This window comes from Oreochromis aureus, linkage group 6 (assembly GCF_013358895.1).
Source record: "Oreochromis aureus strain Israel breed Guangdong linkage group 6, ZZ_aureus, whole genome shotgun sequence".
In the NCBI taxonomy this organism is placed as follows: domain Eukaryota; kingdom Metazoa; phylum Chordata; class Actinopteri; order Cichliformes; family Cichlidae; genus Oreochromis; species Oreochromis aureus.
This window is the reverse complement of record NC_052947.1, coordinates 27,304,122-27,323,373: the sequence shown is the minus strand read 5'-3', so window position 1 is coordinate 27,323,373 and position 19,252 is coordinate 27,304,122. Positions and strand designations below refer to the sequence as shown.

Here is a 19,252-nt window from a genome sequence, read left to right as displayed (position 1 = left end):
ACACAAGTAATTAATCTGCACCAGATCAAACTAACATGCGGCTATAATAACTCCATGACCAGTGACAGAGTTTTGACTAAGCGTATATTAGCTCTTACCTCTCCCACCAGCATTTCATAGATGAGGACCCCCAGGCCCCACCAGTCTACGGCTCTGGTGTAGGACGTGTCTGTCAGGACCTCGGGAGCTAAAAACTCTGGAGTCCCACAGAAGGTGCTGGTCCGGTCCCCAAAACCCATTCCTGCAGAAAAGATGAAAAAATTATGTCAGAAAGCTAAACGAGAAACAAAATCGCTTCTTAATTTCCTGAACTTCATCACTGAGATGATGAAAACCTGCCACTCTGTACTGTTTAATCACTCATATTCCTACATCCGTTTAAATTTCAGAATCGGGTGGAGCTATTATGACAAATTCCAACTGCTTTACTGTAGAAATTTTCCATGATTCACAGTTCAAAATGAGGCTTATTTATCTTATACAGAGGCTTTTTTGCAGCCCCTCAGCCTATCCTCAGCCTCAGCTCCTCCCTCTTTAACCCAACTTTCTCCTGATTGGGGATGTGGAGATACCTGCTGTGGTGACCCCTTGTAACAAAGGCTTAGGCAACAGCAGCTTTTTCATATGCTGACCTTATTATTTGATATTGAGGCCACGTTTAATATGGGCACCCTTCATTGTAACTGTACAATCATATGCTGGATAATATGGAGAAGCAAATAGGTCACCTATGGTGTTTCTGAGCTCAAGGCAGGGTTCGGTTGACCTGCTTTTCAGGCTCCCTGACAGAATAGAAATATCACACTGTTTTCCGGTTCTAAGTAAATTCGTATCCCGAAGCAAAGGCAAAGACAAATAAAAGGCCTGCTGTCAGTAATACACATATCCACCTTCTTTACAGAGTCCAAAGTCAGCGATCTTCACATAACCATCTGTGTCTAGCAGCAGGTTGTCGAGCTTGAGATCTCTGAAAGGGAAAAAACATGCAGGTGAGCATCAGTATCTTTGTACAGCATTTAGATACAAACTCTCTCTGTGAACTGACTGTAATCCCAGCACACTTTACTAAACTGAGCCTGTACAATAATGCTCACAGCAAACGTCAACCTCATGGTGCGACACTCAGTAGCCCGGGGATGAATCCTACAGCTTCTGGATGCCCTGAATGATCCAGCATGGGGTATCTGATTTTTGTCGCGATGTGAAATTTCAGCTTCAGGTTTTGTGTTATTCCTTGTTTGCTGCTTTATTTTGAAAGTGTTTCAGCCTTTGTGTGTGTCTGGGGTTTTTGGTTTCCTGCTCATTGTCAGCCACCCCAAGTGTATATACACCCTTTCCTTTGTCAGACTGTCTGTTTACCTTTCTCTGTTTTCTTTTGGATTATTTAACTTTTGGGATTTTCCTGCCCCATAATGAGGCAAAGTGTGTAAAGTTTCATAAAATAAACCTCCCACTGTTGAAGCTCCTGTATTTGCTGTATCTGGGTACTCTAACTGAACTGCAAAACTTAGACTGACATTTCAACCTATGCTGGCAGGAATGCTTAGAAATTAAGAGCTCAATTTAACATTGATCTTTGACATTTCTAGTAGTCTGATGCTTCCTGAGGTGAAAGAAAGCTCCGTTTTACATCAGTTATCAGTTAAGAGGTTTGCGTGGGCTCGACTCACCTGTACACAATCTTATGGTCGTGGAGGAACTGAAGTCCGAGAACCACACAGGCTGCGTAAAACCTGAAGCCAAAAGCAGAGAAAATCAACCTCCAGTTAGACGTGATAAAATGGGAACTTCATAATAATAACAGACATGTTGCTTTCAGACCAGTAGCCACTGTAACCAAATCTGCTGTCTGAGGCCCGACAAACAGCTGCTCCCCAGCTGTTGAACTCCTCGGTATGGGGACAGCAGTAATAGTGCTGAGGGTTTTCTGGCATTATGTCCTTAAAAGACCCTGCACACCCACTGTAAACCCCATACAGATGGCTTCACTTATTTCAGCGGATCTTTTTAGACTGTGTGGGTGTGCTTATGCTGCGGCGTCTCCCTTATAATCCCAGGATGAACTCAACTTGTGCAGAAGTCTAACAAATAAACAAACATAACTTAAACAGATTTCCAGAGGATGGAAGGCCTTCAAAACATTCAGTCTAATACAGTGCATCTCTAAAAGGTTTTCACATCTGTCCTAATGCTCAGCAGCCCACATGTACAAATCATAGAATAGAATAGAATAATCCTTTAATTGTCCCACAAGGGGAAATTTGGTTGTAGCAGCAGCAAAAAAAAGAACAACAGAACAGGACACAGAACCGAAACGCACACAATTTTTACAGAAAAAACATATTTACATTATGGACAATAGTTGCAAAAACAGAGTACTGTACAGTTATTAAGATTAAAGTACAGATAAAAATGGCAAACCCAGGTTGCAGTGTGCAAACAGAGCAGGGTACTGGAAGATGTTTAAGTAATTAGAATATTTAGAAAAGGTACAGATTGTGCATTGTACCTGTAAATCATGTAAGTATGTCTTATGTGCCGAGAGACGTGCTACATACGTAGTACATAAGTTACTTTGAATTTAAAGATCACAGACGGCCATCTCACACTAAATATGACCATTTAATATTTGTACATGTATGTATATGTTCTTCACCTGTCTTTCATTATTTTCTCCTTTTCATAATGTCTTTTCATTACAACTGCCCTCTCTCCTCCCTTACTTCCTCCTCACCTGAAGTCTCATGTCCTGAACTTAAATCAGGGCTCTAACACATGAAGACGTGCACAAAGATGCTTTTTGCTCTCAACTTTGTCACAGTTAGTTATTGTCAACAGATTAGATATATGCTATCCTTCTATCTCTGGCTAAACAACAACAACAGCTGGCATAAGCTAACATTATTCCAGCTAATGTTAGGCTCAAATGTCTTAAAAAAAAATCAAAAAAAAAATCACGCTTTCTCTTTGATAAACAGTTCGACTACATTCTCATATTGTATCAGAGTTTATTTGCTAAGTATCAGAGTTGGACAAAGTTAGATCCACTTAAAAGAAAACGTCACTAACACTGGCTAACAGTGGCAAAAGGTCAGGATATCCTCAACAACTCAGCTCAGTATCGCTTCACCATCTCATCAACGTATCGATCGGACTCTTTCCACAAAATTTTGCAGCCTCCTCCAGAGTAAATACATGTGTACACATATTGACAGCTGAGGTAAACCGTGGACTGACAGCCTAAACTCACTACAGATGAACAGCGCCCTGATTTGTTAGCCCTATAGCTGCTACCATAGCTAGGATTAAGCACTGGAATTGGGAACAGAATTCAGTTGGCCACAATCTGGAATCTACTGACATCTAGTGGTGACATTTTACTAACTTTGCCTTTAAAATTTAGCAATGTTTTTTTCTTTGACAGTACATCCTTGTAAGGTGCGGTGAAGGAACATTAACTGCACAAAAAAGGCCTCTGAAGCTCGGTTTGTTTGTCTTTGACCACATGGCCTTTCACATCCTAGATTTGGCTCAACTGTGGAACCGATCCTGAACTCATTTTCCCGACTACCAGGACTAATCTCTGGGAAAGCCTAAAACTTGTATGGAAATACTTCAAGGATAATCCATTTATTACGTACACAGCCCGTGGCTCTGTGAAGACGTCTGTATGGATGTGCATCATCAGGTCGCCTCCTGCTGTGTATTCCATAACAAAACACACGTGCTCTGGTGTCTGGAAGCACGCAAACAGGTTGATCAGGAAGGGATGGTGCGACATGTTGACGGTCTCGAAGATGCGCTTCTCACACATCAGACTAGGGGAGGAAGGAGAGAAGGAAAGAGTGGAAGAAGAGGCAAGAGGAGGAGTGAAAAAAAAAGATTAGAGAGCCATTTAAACATAATTAGATAGTGTTTATTTTAGCCTATGAGAAAACCCACACTCAGCCCACAGATGAACTGTAATCACAGTGATTCAAGACACAAATTAAATCCTGTGAGTAAATCTACTACTGGAGCGCTTAATCTCTGGGCTAAAAACAACAACCACACATCACACAAGCACAGGACTGAGGAATAAACATCAGCACAGACCTATCCACCTCATCCCGAGCAATGATATCTCCTTTCTTCAGGGCTTTGATGGCATACATCGTGCCAGTCTTCTTGTACTCTGACAATAACACCTGTAGACACACAGACACACTCTGATTAACTTCTTTTATTACAGCTTTTTAAACTTCTCGGTGGATCCACGTGTGATATGGTTTCTTTTTTTCCCTGCAGTCACCAATACTTAAAATGTGGCGTTCATGTGCACCTAACAGCATAAGGAACGCAAGCTTTCTTTTTTACAAACTGTCTTTTATTTTTGTTTGCCTGATTGTAGTTGTGACAGTCACATTGTGAGAGTCCACAAACAGAGAAGCTGTTAATCTGTGACTTTTTTGCTGTTGTGACCTTCAGTATATTTGAGGGAATAATAACTTGCTCTTTGTGCTCTTGCTCTTTGTGTTGTTACCAATTGGTTCGGTTGTTCCAGTTTTTTTTTTCTGGATTAAAAGAAATCGTACCTTCCCAAAGTGTCCACGACCCAAAACAGCAATGAGCCTGAAGTCCTGGAGGGACAGCGGACCTTTCTTCTGCTTGCTGGAGAAACCGACAGGCACGGTGAGGAAGAACATTTAAACCGGACACCAAAAAGTAACAACTGCTGATATTACATGACACACATAAGGACTGTGTACGTGTGGATAATGCAAGCTGAATAATACATACATGTAATAATGGAGAGCAGACATTTTAAGTTGCAAAAGCAGGAAAAGCAGAGGATTTATCAAAAACATCAATGGTTCTGTTTTATTCGGGTGTCTGAAGATTTTTGACAGCTAATAACGCAGCAGCTGCTCTCCTGAAAACGCCCAGCTGGGAGCGCTTGAGAGCGCTTGAAAGGGTTTAGAGCAGGGGTCCCCAATCTCAGTCCACGAGGGCCGGTGTCCCTGCAGGTTTTAGATCTCACCCTGGGTCAACACACCTGAATCACATGATTAGCTCATTACCAGGCCTCTGGAGAACTTCAAGACATGTTGAGAAGGTAATTTATCCATTTAAATCAGCTGTGATGGATCAAGGACACATCTAAAACCTGCAGGGACACCGGCCCTCGTGGACTGAGATTGGGGACCCCTGGTTTAGAGGCACGCTGTGCCTCCAGGTGAGTGTTTGGTTGCTGTGATACAGAAAGTACACAGACGTAATCTGCTGCAGGTACCTGACTCTCTGTCTGACTGCTGCTTTTACTCACACACGCACAGGAAACCAAATATTCCTCAGAGTATTATTTTAATGATAATATGCACACTTGCACGTGTGCACACTTGGACAGCAGCACTTAAAACTTGTGACAGAGGTTTGCTGTAGCGTTTCTCCCACCCCTCCTCCACTGTGCTTAGACAGCTGGGTAAAAAGTGACAGTGATGCATGCAGCAGGTTACATTTGTAACTCTCTTAAAACCAGAAAAAAGATAAATGTGTAGCGATGAGGACAGAAAAAATGCTCAGCCTGTCGCCATGCTGATGTCGCTTTGAGCACATCAGGGAAAAAAACAGAACACATAGGTTGGGTTTCCTCCATCCATAAGCCTTTATGCTTGGAGGATTGTAGGGAGGCTGAGGCGAACTCCAGCAGATGGTAGGTAAGAGTCAGGGTCATTCATTCACACTTACATTCAAATATCAAGCAATTCACAATTAACCTGTACATAAAAAGGCCTGTATGGTCTAAAGGCTCAAGCCCAGAAACATTCTGGCTTGGACGTGAGATTTAACCAGAAAGTCAAAGATGCAGCTGCTCATCCGGCTCGTGATCTATCACAATTCACAAGTAATTGTGATGTAGAAAGTTAGTTAGGAAGTTTAGGTGTCATTGGTTGGCTGTTTTAGACAAAGTAATCAGATTTCAAATCCAGTGAAAGATCAAAACAGCTCAAAAATGGTCTAATCCAGATCAAATGAATCTAGTTTCACTAGAATATTCCAGCTCATTTGACAAAATGAGCTAAAAACACACAAATAAATAAAAAAACTGATTATGAGCCGAAAACAAACTAACAAACAAAAACAACGTCAACGGCTTGCACTCTGTGAGGCTCCAGCTCCACCCATTCACTGCACCATCTAAAAATATGAGGCTCAGAGTAGAGCTGCTACTCCCCCACATCAAAAGAAGCCAGCTGAGGTGGTTTGGGCATCTGACTAGGACCTCTGTACGTTTCCTAACCGGAGGAGGCTCTGTGATAAACGCAGGATATGCTGGAGAGATTGTCTCTTGGCTGGCCTGGGAGGCTGGAAAGAGGGAGGTCTGGGCTTCTCTGCCCTCACACCTGAGCCCCAGATAAACAGCATAAAACAGATGATGGCTGGTTTGATTTCCACCTGCGCTTTTCCTACTGCCACATTTCAAAATGTTTTCTATGATAAACCTTATCGTCATTATCATATATCATCATTAAAATCCAAACAAATCCATTTTAGAAAACAAAGAAGTAAAAGTGTTTCAGTGAGTGTGCGTGCGTGTACCTGCTAACTGAATGGGTTCGGGCAGGGGACTCAGGGGTGAGGTCTCGGGGGGAGAGGGGATCGATGACTGGATGTCGGTCCTATCGGAGGACATGCGAGGGAAGAGACAAAAAAGGAACAGACATGCAGAGACAGAGATTATAAAACGACATGAAATGGAAGACAGGAGACGCAGTCTGGAGCTGATGGTTACGGACCCTGTGCTGGATTTTTAAATCTTTAAACCCCCCAAATACCAGGTCGACCACAGTCCTTTACATCCAGGTGTGGCTGTGCTGCTAACAGGAAGGACACCGTAACAGAGCAGAGAGTGGGTCGATTTTACGTCTCCGTTCACACCAGAAGGAGAGCTGATGTAAAGCAGCAATATTTGCAGTATTTACTCATGCCATAAACTCCTCCTCTTTCAGTCATTTTCTTGTAAATCAGACTCATATGTCACATGACCATTATTTAAATGTTAAATGCCTAAAATTATAATAACTTAATAACTAAATCCCCTGTAATTAAAAAGATTTGCAGGCTTATGTGACTTTATAATGATGGAGCCAAGTCTAACATAATTATTTTTTCTTTCACTATCAGTATTCAAAAAAGGAGTGTTTGCTTTCCTGAAAGCTACCTGGGAGTTAGTCAAGGTTAAGCCACTATAATACACCCCAAGCCCTGAAAAGTACAGTGTGTTTACAATGTAAGATGGGGAAATATTTGTTTTTATTTATTTGTTAATTTTTCTGTGGTACTTGCCTCCCTTCCTCTAAACTTACCCAGAATACATTTTTAAAAATTACTTAAAACTGCATTACTTAAAACTACTTAAATTTACTTGCAGTTTCATTATTTATTTGTTTCCTGTAAATTTGTTACCGCCTTATTCTACTTCAATTCAATTCAATATTTATATAGCAACAAATCACAACAACAGTAAAGACCCTACAGTAATACAGAGAAGCCCCAACAATCAGACGACCCCCCTATGACCAAGCACTTTGGCAAAAGCGGGAAGGAAAAATTCCCTTTTAACAGGAAGAAATGTGCAGTTATAATTGTGTTTGTTCATATTCTTTTAAAGTATTTGATGCTGTTACGCCTTCCTTTCCCTGCCAATTCGAACTTTTTGTTTCTTTTTTAGTTAGGAAAGCCCCGTCCCTCAACACACACCTCCCCTAATTCCCGGGTTTCTTCTCGCTCCATCGGTCTCACTGGAGTCTGAATGTCCATGTCTCTCTTGTAATCGCCTCTTATTGGAGACTCACTGTCCAGACTCAACTTTTCCACTGAGATCTCCCTGAAAGACCAACAAATACACACACACACACACACACACACACACATCACACACACACACACACACAAACAGACCAACGTGTAACACAGACAACGAGACAGAACAACAAAGAAGGGTAGTTAGACACGGGGCTGGGAAGGCACCGTTTGCTTTATTCTTTGTCTGGAAACAAAAGGAAAAAAGGTTCAAGGAAAGCTGCTACGTTTGATAGCAAAGTCTGATTGACGGTTATCAAACGTCACTGCCGACGAAACGACCGAAGCGTGTGCATCTGTGTGTACATATCTCAGTGCGTCTCACCCAGAGTTGAGTGTGAGGCTTTGTGCGTTGGGACTGTAGGTTCCTGAGTTGTTGACGGTGGGGATGGCGTTTCGAAGCAGCCTCACCCACGTTCCGATATCCACGTTCATCTGACGAGCCCGGAGGAACGCCTTGCCTGAAAAATGCACAAACGCACACATTGAGTCAGAAATGAATCAAACATAAGATTCAACCACTAAAACTATTTTTTTTCTGTTCAGGAATGCTGATATTTAGCATCTTAATAAAAAAATGTTAATAGATAGATGAGAACAGAAATAATATTTCAGCATTAAAAATATAATTTTAATTTAAGAGTTTGCACATACTGGCAGATTAACAATTACAGAAACATAAAAAAATATTTTTTATAAGACACAAAGACAAAAAAACGCCCTGAGACTGGGTCTGAATACACTGTTTAACTTAGATTGAATAAAAAGAAAAAGGTTAAAAAAAACTGAATTCTTAAAGGGTTAGTGATATACTCTACAACTTCTAAGACCACCAGATTTAAATATGATTTAAATACTTATTAATGACCTTTCCAGAGTTTGGCTGAAGTTTTTATATTCTGTTTGCTTCCTATAGAAATGAAGGTAAAAAAAAAAAGGAAAAAAAGTCACCACTAGAGGGTGCTGTGGTCTAAATAAAAAAGCAGGGAACTGATGGCATAAGCAGCTGTATGCTTTACTGCAGGTAGTGTCCATCTTCCTGTCATGATAAAGCTTTTAAAGTTTTACTGTTTCTCCATATAAAACTGCACTCAGGCTGCTGAGTAGAAAATGGAAGAGAAATAGAAAATGTGTAATGTTTCTTCGCTGCTCTGTCTGCTCCCCACCTTGTTGCTTAGAAAAGACTTTCTTCTGCCTCCGCAGGCGCGGGACTCTCTCAATAACCGGGTTAAAGAAGGTCACCTGGAAAACACACAAAACAAAACATGAAAGGAAACGACCAAAAAAAAAACCCACCCGTTTTTTATTTTTACGCTCAGAAACAGCCTTTCAAGTGTGACGTATCAAAGCAACGCTTTCCAGCACAGGTGCATGTGGCAGCTCACGGGTAGGCGTGCACATCTGAGTGTGTGTTTGAGTACGAGTGAGTTGCCATTCATTTCGCTGTTTCTTTTTTGCAGGTGTGTGGTATGTGTGTACCTCAGCCAGCAGCAGGCCCTGAGGCTCCAACTCCAGCTGAACTCTGTGCTTCTGGTTGTCCAGGAACTCCTCCAGCTTCAGGTACTTAATAGCGCACAGCGAGCGGTAGTCCTTCCAGTAAACTGCGATCTCCATCTCCCTCGACTGAAGCGCAGGCACCCGGCGGTATCAACAGAGAGAAAAGCTGCCTTAAATAAACTCTTTGTTGCCTGCGTGCAGGTTTGTGGGAAGGAGTTTGCATACTGACCCTTTCAAGCTCCACAGTGAACGTCTGGTCCCAGGCCTGCTCTCCCACAGTCTTCCAAGCAGTCTGACCCACCACTGTGTTATCCAGCTTCAGCACTGCACTCACCTCAGCTAAACACACACACAAACCAATGATTTCCTTCATTAATGAGTCCAAAAATGCACAAAATAATAAAATAAAAATAACGCCGACCAATAGGTTCCTTTGAGATATGGAAAAAAAGGACTAAGACCTTACAAAAAGCTGTTTGCAAACTGCCTTTAAAGCATCTGTCATGACCTGACAAATAATATCTAACCTGACGAGCCTAAAGTGACCCATGACAAAGTTGAGGTGAAAAAAAAAAGCCAATATAGCCAACAAAATGCACTACGTGCACACTCATACAGTCACTCACAGGAGAGCTCCTCTGTCTTGCTCGGCGTCTTCCCGCTGACGGAGCCACTGCGTCCGTAGAGCCCCTTGCTGCCCCTCATGAAGGACCGCGTGTCTCCGGGGCTGTAGCTAGGCAGCATGAGAGGTGTCCCTTTATTGCGCCCTGGGACCACCTCCAGTAACCCAACACAGCCCAGCAGCTGCACCTGTAATGTACCTGAAGACAGAGAAAAACAATGTAGGCACAACCTGAATGCATACCTCACTTCTGTACCTTCTTCTTCATATTGTAGGTTTCTCCTGAGCCTGTACGACATACCAGTGAGAGGCGATGGCTTGCTGAGGGTAGTATACTGGTTTTGAAGGTAGGGGGCGCCGTGGCGGGAGCTGAAGGCAGGTGAGGAGGCCAAGACCAGCTCCTCTTTGATGATGCTGGCCTTTGGATGGTCCTCTGGCAGCTCTGCCAGGCGCTGGTCCAGAGAATCTCTCAGCAGGTCCAAACGCTGGGAGGCCTCGCTCAGACGAGACTGTGCCTGCAGAGCATCGAAACAGACGATATCTACCTCTTAAACTCTCAGACAGACATTAAAAAAAACAAGACGTCCTATGCTACTTCGCAGTGCACAAATATCACAGGAGCACACCTTAATTTAATCACATTTTTTATGACCTGCTGCTTTTAAGTGCATGCAGGAAAACAATGATAGGCTTGAGCGAGTTTTTAAGTTCATTTATAGAGTAAGTAAAGGCGTGCGAGTGAGGATTCAAAAGGCAGAACTCTCACGGCATGTGGTGAGAAAACAAGTGGTTCATTGTCACTGTGGGGGTAAAATGCAGCACGTTACGCGGCAGCTGCTGTTGTGAGGATCTCTCTCAAATATTTTTATGAACAGATTGCAGAGTTCAGCAGCTGAAACTGTTCTGCGAGGGATCTGATATCGTGGGACACTCCTTTGCTCTGAGTTTCCTCGACGTATAACGAGAAACCATATCAGACCCAGACAACTCAAGATGCCATAATGTGGGGGAACAAACAAACAAACAAACAAAAAAAACTGTGTTCTTGATAAGAGATCAAATTTTTGTGAAGGATCTAAGGCAAAGCCAAAGATAGCTGAAGTCTCAGAAGTAAGAGATAGCGGAAAACAAAAGGAGCAGATCTGAAGAAGATCTACAGGTGTCTGTCAGGATGATGTCATCGGTACAGCTGCCGTCTCACACGTGTGTCTGCGTGCGCTTTGAAGTGTGTGAAAGCGAAACATCAGTAGGATCCGCTCTAACCTCAGACAGAGCTTTCTTGTCCTGAACCTTGCTGGCCCCCAGGAGCCTGAGGACGTTTTTGGCCCCCTCAGCAACAGCATGCTCCACCCTGTAGTGATGTCTCAGCTCTTCGATGCGCAGCTCCATCCCGCACACGTCTTGGTTACCTGCGCGATGGAAAGGGGCAAACAACATTACTGCACAGCAGACACGATGGCAATCTCCTACGCAGTCTCTGTGCTGCGCGCGTGGCATCTACGTTAAAGCTTTACTGTTTTTCCAGCGTTGTGTTACAGGGAACTCCCCTGGGCATACTAAGTTAGGTTAATGCCTTAATGCGTGTCATGCATTACACAAGAGGCGAACAAAGAAAACATTAGCGAGGCCTAGAGGGAGGTAAGCAGCCTCTGACTGCTCCCCAGCAAGCAGTGCTTAGCATAATTCCACCCTCTCCTTCCAAATAGCCCCATATCCCTGCTCTAAAAGCAAACAGAGCAACCAAAAAAATAATCTCTCACCTATTTACATTTTTAAAACAGCTAGTAAGACTAAAGCAAAAATACTGCTCTAAATTTGTAGCTTTATCTCTGCTTTTCTCAGAAATGATAGTACCTTATAAATGTACATTAGGGGGAAACAGAAAATGAGATACGGTGCTTTCAACTCAAAAGCTAAAAACATGCTCAAGCTGCCTCACTTAAAAGAGCAGATATGAGAATCAGCATAAGAGCAGCACCCTACAGCACAAATTAGAGCAAAGTGCTTAGCTTAATGGCACCAATATAGCCTTCAAATGATGGGCAACAAACTGAGAGCACTCAGATATGGGAAGAGCTGGAAGGAAGTGTGTGAGCGTGATAAGGAAAAGGACAATTGGATAAATGGCATTCAAAGACGATGCATTTGGCTTTCAAACACCAGATTGGTTTAGAAGAAGGACAGAAGACCAGGATGGATGGCTTTTACAATTCTGAGCTGCTCAAATAACTGCAGGAGACAGAAGAGAAAGCAAGGACAAGAGGGAGGTAGGGGTGGAGAACGAAGTGGGTGCTTTTATCTCCTAATAAGGTGTTCTGTCTGGAGCCCAGACCTCTGCTAGATGACCCCTCCACCGGGTGTGGTGCCTGGAGACTGTCTGTGTACACCATACACACAGCCCTGTGATATGGTGTGTGTGTGTGTGTGTGTGTGTGTGTGTGTGTGTGCGGTTTAAAGAAGAGAGACAGAATCACCAAGACAGAGCCAGAGAATATACAGCCGTGGTTGCTCTTAGAGACAATCAAATAGAGAAGAAATACAAAGGGAGAGGTGTATGGTGGTTAATCAATTTAGTCTGATAAACGTGAACATTAGCTCAGGTTGAAATTGTAGTTTAAGAAAAAGCCAAATCTGGCTGTGCAGCTTCATTCTAAACTCTGCTGGAGAACCATTAGCTGCTGCTAGTATAACTCACCCCTTTGTGCTCAGAGCATTAGAGATGCACAGACTGTTGGATTCTGGGTCAATACCAACACAGATGTTTACAATAACACTTTACGATCACAGCCAATGGAGACAGTGTACTGTTTTTTCACATTTTGCCTGTTTTGTTGTTAATTATTCCTCCTTTTATTTCAGTGAAGACAAGAAACTAACATTTTAAAAAGATTTAACTGGTGTAAAACTGATATGACAACAAATTTCAGCCACTGATATTTAAATGCTATTTTGTCTGCCAACATACATACACTCGCCTACTGCTTCCCCAAACCATTACACCACCACCACCAGCCTCAACCAATGATTCAAGGTAAGATGGATCCATGCTTTCATGTTGCTTACATCTAATTCTGACCCTACCAACTCAATGTACAACAAAAATTGAATCATGAGACCAAGCAATGATTTCCAATGTGCTACTGTCCAGTTTTAGTGAGTATGTGTGAACTGTAGCCTCAGTTTCCTGTTCTTAGCTGACAGGAGTGGCACCCAGTGTAGTCTTCTGCTGCTGTAGCCCATCTGCTTCAAGGTTAGCGTTCAGAAATGCTCTTCTGTGTACCTTGGTTGTTTCTGTTAGCTTTCTATTAGCTCAAAGCAATCTGAATATTCCTCTAAACAAGACATTTTCACCCAGAGAACTGCTGCTTTTCAGACCATTCTCTGTAAACCCCAGCTTTCTTCTCCCATTCAGATGCTCAGTTTGAGCTTCAGCAGCTCATGTTGATCACAACTTGATGTCTAAATGCATTAATCTGCTGCCATGTTATTGGCTCATTAGATGAGCTAAACGGATGTACCTAATGAAGTGGACTATGAGTGTACGTATTAGTAAACGAAACGTATTAGTCCAACAAAGCTGTGGCTTGGCTGGATTACTTTTCATCCTTTTAATTTTCACTTTTAAAACAATTTCAGAGTGCTAACATTTTTTGCTCACTGTGGTCATTAGCCTCTATATGACTATTTTTATCACGTCGGACCAGTGGAAAGAACTCCAGATCATTAAAAACCCTGTAGGTTTTCCACATGGAGGACACAGATGGATAAAGTATGCCCTTAAAAGGCCCTTAAATAATCCTTCCAAATGGACATCATCTTCATTCCCTTAAAAGACACCCTGTCTTTTAACAGCCATCGGCGCTCGTCTGACAAGAGCAGAAAGGAATAGATAGCCCCAAAGGGAATATACCGTCTTTAAATCTGTTTTTTACTTCCACCCCCTCCCATCGCTCTCCCTCTGCTCTCCTGGTACATTTTACCAGACCATTCACCTCCTGTGACCGGCATCAGTCGGCCTGTTTTCCCAGCAGAGGGGTCTTAATGGTCCACAGCACTCAGTGCCCTACAGCGGCATGTTCACCTGCCTTGGCATTGATCGCCCTGCCACAACACATAATATTGAATGTGCAACAGTAAAGGGAGAAAGCACACAGGTAAAGAAAAAAAAAAAAAAGCTTGTTTGATTGTATCTACAACTGCATGGCTAAAAGCTCTTCGGTATGTGTGTTTATATCCACTGCTGCACACCTGATGTGTTTCGTTAACATGAAAATAAAGAGACTTTTAATCTGCCCACCTTTTTTTTCAGGCTTTTTTTGTGCATCTTTGTGTGAATCCAATTGATTGTGCTAATATACCAGGTGGGCTATTTCACAGGCTTCTCTGTCCCTTGTTTGGCCACCACACCGAAATAAACAGACACACACACACACACACACACACGCACGCACACACGCACAGCTTTCAGCGTGTCAACTCTAACTATCCTCTTCATCTTCTTCTCCCAGACCCAGGCAGAGAGATGAAAACAGAGTCGGCTCTTCATTGATCTGTTTATGCTCTCTCATGTCTGCTGTCTGGAGCTGCTGCTCAGGACAAAACGTATTACACGCAGAGAAGAAGAAAAAAGACAGACTGCAAATGCCATGAAGGGATAGTGAGATTGAAAACACCTGACTAAAAGCACCTTGTCACTGCCAGCTGACCACAAGATTTAATACGCGATCGTTTAGTTCACACGTTATGTAAGTACGGGCCAACTTAACACTCCTTCTGGCTTTATATGCAATAGAGCAGGTTGGATTTAATTTCTGTCTGACAGGAGTTTTGAAAATAAACATTTAATTGTGATTGTTGGCTAACTGCAGCCTTGAGCAAGCTGAGTATCCACATTGATTTATTGCCAACAGACCAATTTACTGTGATTTGGACCAGTAATGGGTGCACTGATGCTTTATGGCCCTGACTGTGTAATTGTAACCTCTGTTGGCTCTCTACTTTATAGACATATAAAAAAATGCACTAAGATGTACCTCGGGAAATGAAAAGACCATGGTCAAAAAGCACAGGTAACTACAAAAGAAGAGCAATCAATGTGGTTAAATTTGTCTATATCCCTTTAAACTCACCCTGTGTGTCGTCATTATGCTCCGTGGCCTGAACAGCTTTTCGAATTTGCATGCGGATGATGTCGATCTTGGTCTTACTGTCCTGAAGCATCTGCTGTGCCGTCTGCAGCATTTTCTTATCCTGGGAACCAAACAGTAAGCAAGCCACATCACAAGACAGAAAAAGTAGACAATTATAGCTGTCATTAAGAATATACACCAGTTAGTGAACATCACAACAAGGTTTTCCTGTCATCAGATTAAACATTATAAATCAATAAATCTAAAGCTAAAGATCTAAAATCTTAAAAAAAGAAACTAGGATGTATATGTGCCAGAACATACAAAAATATTATAAGATCCTGATTATAAGATTATAAGATCTCACCATACATATAAAACACAAGGTTAAAGGAATGATGTTTGTCACTTTACAAAAACAAAAGCAAATAAATAACTAATTCTGCTGACGAATCGACAGGGGTGCCATATCCCTGCACAGGTATTTAAATGTAGCAGTAAGACAAGTGGAGATGGAACAGAAAGGCTAAAAGACAACGAAACAAAGGCAATGTATATAGTAATAAATGGTGGACGTGTGTGTATTTATCAGGTATTTATGAGTCAGCAGATGGCGAGATTACTGACATGAATGTGTGCACACAGTCTGCCACTTGGGGGAGGGGAATGTGTGTCCTTTGTCTTGGTCATTGTAACCCTTGTAGTCAGTGCTGTACACTTTGTCCTGTTCACTGTGCTTGACAGTGTGTGTGTGTGTGTGTGTGTGTAGGCTGTCCCGTACCTTGGTGGATCCATTGGAGTAAACAGGGATCATATTTTCAACTCCCTGTTTGACTTTGAGCTCAATGTTGAGCTGTCTCTCCAGGGCTGCGATGCGTTCCTTGTGGGCTGACGTACGACTCTCAGCCCCCGGAGACTGAGGACACTCATCTGTGGCAACAAGTAAAGGTTGGAAAATATAAAATAAGGAACAAGATGAGGGTTCACATGGTGTGCTCTAAAGTGAAAATACCCTTAAGGGAATTACATGAGTCCTCCAATAACATTGCACTGTATTTCTGCGTGGAGAGTACAGGAAACTGATCCAGTGATAAGGGAAGAAACAAGCTGTAGCAAACAATGTCAAGCAAGATGATATAAGCAAAAGCAAATTTTCTAATAAGTTGTAAAGTAGGAGGAAAACAAATACTACATGACTGCATGTTGTGGACTGAGCTCATACTAAAAATGGCTTTCCTTGTTCACGTTATACAAAGTTAGATCATTATGTTTTGAGTCTCTCCACCACATTTTAAATCAAGCAATCAGGATGTGATTGAAGTGCAGACTGAGCTTTGATTCAGGGGTTTAAGACAAATTTAGCATGAACTGTTTAGGAATTACAGCAATTTGTATACACAGACTTCTATTCCAAGAGGCTCAAAGGCAATTGGACAAACTAACAACATTTTAAATATAAGGATTTAAAAAATCCTTTGCAGTTTATGACTGTCTGAAGTCTATAATCCACGGACATCATGAAATGCTGTGTTTGCTCTCGTGAGATGCTCTGCTCGGCCTTTATTGCAGCCACCTTCAGTTGCTGCTTGTCTGTGGGTCTGTCTGCAGTCAGTTTTGTATTTCAGATCAAATCAAATGAAATCATTTGATTTGATTAAAAACTGAAAAGCATGCGCTGTTTGGCTGAGATTGCTTGATCAGTTTTGTAGCATTTGGTTGAATCTGAACAGAGACGATAGCCCTTCCTCCACAAGTGCTTCTGACTTGCTTAGATGTTGTGAAGTAGTCTGTTTGTTTTTTTTAAACCATGGAAATAATTCTGTCATCACCCACTTTAACTGTCTTCTGTGGTCTTTCAGGCCATTTTTGGTGCTCCTGAGCTGACCAGTAAATTCTTTCTATGTAAGAATGAATGACACTGCAGATTTAGTCACTCCCAAAGTTTTTGCTGCCTCTGATTGGTTTATTTGGTTTCTTCAGTCTGAGAGTTCCAGTGAACTCATTAGTTAATTACTGTTGGTCCTCTGAAACTGTGTATAAAAATGGCTGTAAGTCCTCAAAGATGTATTGCAATAATGTTGTTAACCTCCTAGGACCTGGTGTCCACATATGTGGACATCACATTTTGGGTTGTCTAGACCAAAATACTGAATTTTCTCTACAAGGGCCTGATATCCACTTATGAGGACATTATACTGCCACTGTTCTATCGAAATTTAAAGTGAATGTCCTCATATGTGGATCTATTTTTTCTCAGAAACAAAAATCAGGTAAAAAAAAATAAAAATCACGTAATTCTTTGTTTTTACATTCATCAGATCCCAATCAGACCAAATAGCAAAAAGAAATTAAAAATGGATCCCATGAAAGAGTTTGGATCTTAGGAGGTGAAAGCTCTTGAATTAAAGCTGAAAGTTTGCATTTAAACCACACCTTGATTACGTGATTAAAAATCTACTATGGTGGTCCTAGCTGCACAAGACTGACACAGCTTTTGGATCTGAAAAGTAAAGTTAACGAGTTTATGTTCTCAGTTGCTGCTGTCAGTTCTCATTAAATAAAACTGGACTGTTCTCTAAATTATGTTCCCCATCAGAGCCAAAAAGGCTGATAAAGCAGGCTGTGTGTTAGGGTGGACGAGCGTTTTGATTAACAAGTCACTACAGTACAAACATGTAGTTTCTGCCATGAACACACTTGTACTTAGTATGCTGGTCATTACACCAGCTTATGCACTGAATTAATTACTGAAGATTAATGACTAAAGATAGAGGACAGTTTCTCGCATACATACCTCGATTCTCTTCTCCTCCTTTCACTACAATATGAGCATCCAGTTCCTGCAGCTGAGCATGCAGGTTCTCCAACTTGCGGTTTGAAGACCGCAGCTGACTGTCCACCTGAAGACATAAAACCATTGCTGTTATGGAGACCAGATTATCTGCAGTGTACACGCCCACCAGTGAATAACATGCCGGACAACGTGTGGACCACTAACAAGACATGCAAGAACACAATGAGAAGCAAGAGAGGATGTCAATATTTGAACCAATTCAAAGACATTAAATTAAGCTTTCCTTTATTTATTTTCCCTGTAATAAAGATGCTGCACAGTGCTCTAAACACTATGATTCAGACTGTTTTTTTCTACTCTTGCCTCTGTATGACATCAAAAAGAGGGGACATCCCTAATATGGTCATCTCAGGCAGAACACTCAAAACTTGTTTACAAGGGGCACTCAGTGAAGTCAAAGTGGACTTAATGGCTTGTTTCAGACAGAGAATGAAGTGAGGTGCTAATCCAAGGCCCAGGATGGGTAAATAAAGATTCTTTTAATTTCTAAATGAGCCAAAGCTTCTGTAAAAAGAATCGATCCCCTTAAGCTGTCAGTCATTTTCTTGAAACAACATCTGAGCCTGAAAGTCATCAAACAATTTATTATTTAGTTATGTTGACCTTCTGCATTAATCTTTGTTTTTTTAAGTAGTTCGTTCACACACACAATACGCACGCAGGCTCTGCATGCCCGTCAAAGGAAACAAAAGAAAAGCCATGAATAGTTCTCCATTAATGCCGCTGGGTAACTTGCTGACAAGTGAAAACTATTAACCTGAAGGTGACATATTTCTGTGCTCGCTCAGTAATAAAACAGGTGTAATTGCATGAGAGTGAGCTACAGTTCTTTCCCTTTGAATAGTCATGACTTTTTTATGGCTTTACACAAACGCAGCCTGAAACTTTAAGAATCTTCCATCTCTAAAACTGCTCCAGTATAATGACAGTACAATGGTTTGATGCATACTCTGTGAGCAGCAGTCAAACCCTTTTAACATTAAAGTAGCTGATGTACAGTTCAGAAAGGTGCCGTTGTGACAGATTTTGCATCAGAGGAAAAATGCAGGTTACGAAGTAAATGACAAAGTATTCATTCATGCTCCTTGAAAAAAAATCTCCTGAAAACAAATCCACAAGTAGTAAAGGTACGCCGTGTTAGTAGAGTGACCTGTCCGTGGTTTATTTGAACCCTATATAAGCTTGGATAGGCTCCAACTCACCCACAACCCTAAAGTGAATAAGCAGAAGCTGGATAAATGGATGGATGGAACTCATTGTCAAGTTCAAGACACCACATTGAGCTTTGTGACATGGCGTATCATCCTG

The 19,252-nt window shown here is 41.8% G+C and overlaps 1 protein-coding gene across 2 annotated transcripts in view; it reads right to left on the bottom strand.

The window, feature by feature from the left end:
* pkn1a (protein kinase N1a) overlaps nucleotides 1-19,252 on the bottom strand; it is a 62,108-nt gene that overhangs the window by 3,295 nt on the left and 39,561 nt on the right. For both annotated transcript variants that reach the window (XM_031727852.2, XM_039613658.1), the window contains exons 3-20: nucleotides 17,885-17,990; nucleotides 15,872-16,020; nucleotides 15,091-15,211; nucleotides 11,225-11,370; nucleotides 10,263-10,476; nucleotides 9,966-10,160; nucleotides 9,569-9,678; nucleotides 9,322-9,465; nucleotides 9,009-9,084; nucleotides 8,168-8,303; nucleotides 7,741-7,867; nucleotides 6,580-6,659; nucleotides 4,575-4,650; nucleotides 4,096-4,187; nucleotides 3,642-3,818; nucleotides 1,671-1,733; nucleotides 891-967; nucleotides 99-241 (exon numbers count right to left, since the gene is read on the bottom strand). In XM_031727852.2, coding sequence (XP_031583712.1) covers nucleotides 99-241; nucleotides 891-967; nucleotides 1,671-1,733; nucleotides 3,642-3,818; nucleotides 4,096-4,187; nucleotides 4,575-4,650; nucleotides 6,580-6,659; nucleotides 7,741-7,867; nucleotides 8,168-8,303; nucleotides 9,009-9,084; nucleotides 9,322-9,465; nucleotides 9,569-9,678; nucleotides 9,966-10,160; nucleotides 10,263-10,476; nucleotides 11,225-11,370; nucleotides 15,091-15,211; nucleotides 15,872-16,020; nucleotides 17,885-17,990 — 2,232 coding nt within the window. The remainder of the gene's footprint in view (nucleotides 1-98; nucleotides 242-890; nucleotides 968-1,670; nucleotides 1,734-3,641; nucleotides 3,819-4,095; nucleotides 4,188-4,574; nucleotides 4,651-6,579; nucleotides 6,660-7,740; nucleotides 7,868-8,167; nucleotides 8,304-9,008; nucleotides 9,085-9,321; nucleotides 9,466-9,568; nucleotides 9,679-9,965; nucleotides 10,161-10,262; nucleotides 10,477-11,224; nucleotides 11,371-15,090; nucleotides 15,212-15,871; nucleotides 16,021-17,884; nucleotides 17,991-19,252) is intronic.